The sequence below is a fragment of the Mus caroli genome, chromosome 5 (assembly GCF_900094665.2).
Source record: "Mus caroli chromosome 5, CAROLI_EIJ_v1.1, whole genome shotgun sequence".
NCBI lineage: Eukaryota > Metazoa > Chordata > Mammalia > Rodentia > Muridae > Mus > Mus caroli.
In genome coordinates, this window is record NC_034574.1 from 57,046,634 (window position 1) to 57,048,309 (window position 1,676).

At 39.9% G+C, this 1,676-nt stretch overlaps 1 protein-coding gene across 1 annotated transcript in view; it reads left to right on the forward strand.

Annotated features, from left to right (window-relative positions):
* The window catches only part of Nwd2 (NACHT and WD repeat domain containing 2), a 158,459-nt gene that overhangs the window by 72,934 nt on the left and 83,849 nt on the right, over positions 1–1,676 (forward strand). Inside the window, exon 2 of the mRNA XM_021163584.2 lies at positions 339–427. Coding sequence (XP_021019243.1) covers positions 339–427 — 89 coding nt within the window. The remainder of the gene's footprint in view (positions 1–338; positions 428–1,676) is intronic.

Sequence of the window (1,676 nt, forward strand, 5' to 3'; positions counted from 1 at the left end):
GGATAGCACTGGAAATGTAATTGATGAAAATACATAATAAAAAAATATTAAATAAAAAAAAGAAAAGTTTGGTATAATACCTACCTGGGCTTGAACCATCAACTCTAAATTTTCAGCCTCTATAGCCACATCCATCTGGCAGTTGAGGTTATCGTTCATTCATTGGATGAACTTTTTTGCATGGACCTAGTGGATGGAACCCTGTGGAATTAGCCTAGCAGCCAAAGATCACATCAGTTCACAACTGAGCACCCCATTTTGATTGCATTTATATTATTAGTTAGCCCTTAAATTTCCAAGTAATATATATATTGACATGTGTTTGTTTTCTGTTATAGATACAGGAGCTGAACGGCAGGCACTAAGAGAAACTGTGTATCCAAAACTGAGAGAATTCTGCAGAGAAAACTATGGATTGGAATTTCAGGTAATATTCACCTTGTTTTCCATCATCATCGGAATAGGAAGTTTGCTTCTTATCACAATGTGGGTGCTACAAAAGACAAATTTTAAGCTCCAGATTTTTTTTATGTCTTTCAATATGGAAAAAGAAATGTATGGAAAATGCAAATAACTTAGTTAATTTTGACAATTTCATATTTATGCTTCTGTTTCTTGGACTCTGCCTGGTGTTTGTCATATTTTTCTTCAAACCATATTTATTTTCATTTTCTTAGTCTCTATTCTTTTTTTTCCTTTTGCGTCTGAGTATTTTATTAGATATTTTCTTTATTTACATTTCAAATGTTATCCCCTTTCCTGTTTTCCCCTCAGAAGATCCCCTACCCCTACCCTCTACCCCCTATCCCTGCTAACCAACCCACCCATTCCTGCTTCCTGGGCCTGGCATTCCCCTACACTGGGGCATAGAACCTTCAGCAGACCAAGGGGGCCTCTTTTCCTATTGATAGCCGACTAGGGCCATCCTTCTTAGCAGTATTATTTTTCTTTTTTTTAATTTGTATTAGGTATTTTCTTCATTGACATTTCCAGTGCTATCCCAAAAGTTCCCCATCCCCTCCCCCCATCCCCTAACCATGACTCCCACTTCTTGGCCCTGGCATTCCCCTGTACTGAGGCATATAAAGTTTACACAACCAATGGGCCTCTCTTCCACTGATGGCTTACTAGGCCATCTTCTGCTACACATGCAGCTAGAGACATGAGCTCTGGGGGTACAGGTTAGTTCATATCGTTGTTCCACCTATAGGGTTGCAAACGACTTTAGCTTCTTGGGTACTTTCTCTAGCTCCTAAAATTGGGGACCCTGTGATCCATCCAATAGCTAACTGTGAGCATCCACCTCTGTGTTTGCTAGGCCCCAGCAAAGTCTCACAAGAGACAGCTATATCAGAGTCCTTTCAGCAAAATCTTGCTAGTGTATGCAATGGTGTCAGCGTTTTGAAGCTGATTATGGGGTGGATCCCCGGATATGGCCGTCTCTAGATGGTCCATCCTTTAGTCACAGCTCCAGACTTTGTCTCTGCAACACCTTCCATGGGTGTTTTCTTCCAAATTCTAAGAAGGGGCAAAGTGTCCAAACTTTGGACTTCGTTCTTCTTGAGTTTCATGTGTTTCACAAATTGTATCTTATATCTTGGGTATTCTAAGTATCTGGGCTAATATCCACTTATCAATGAGTACATATCATGTGAGTTCTTTTGTGATTGGGTTAC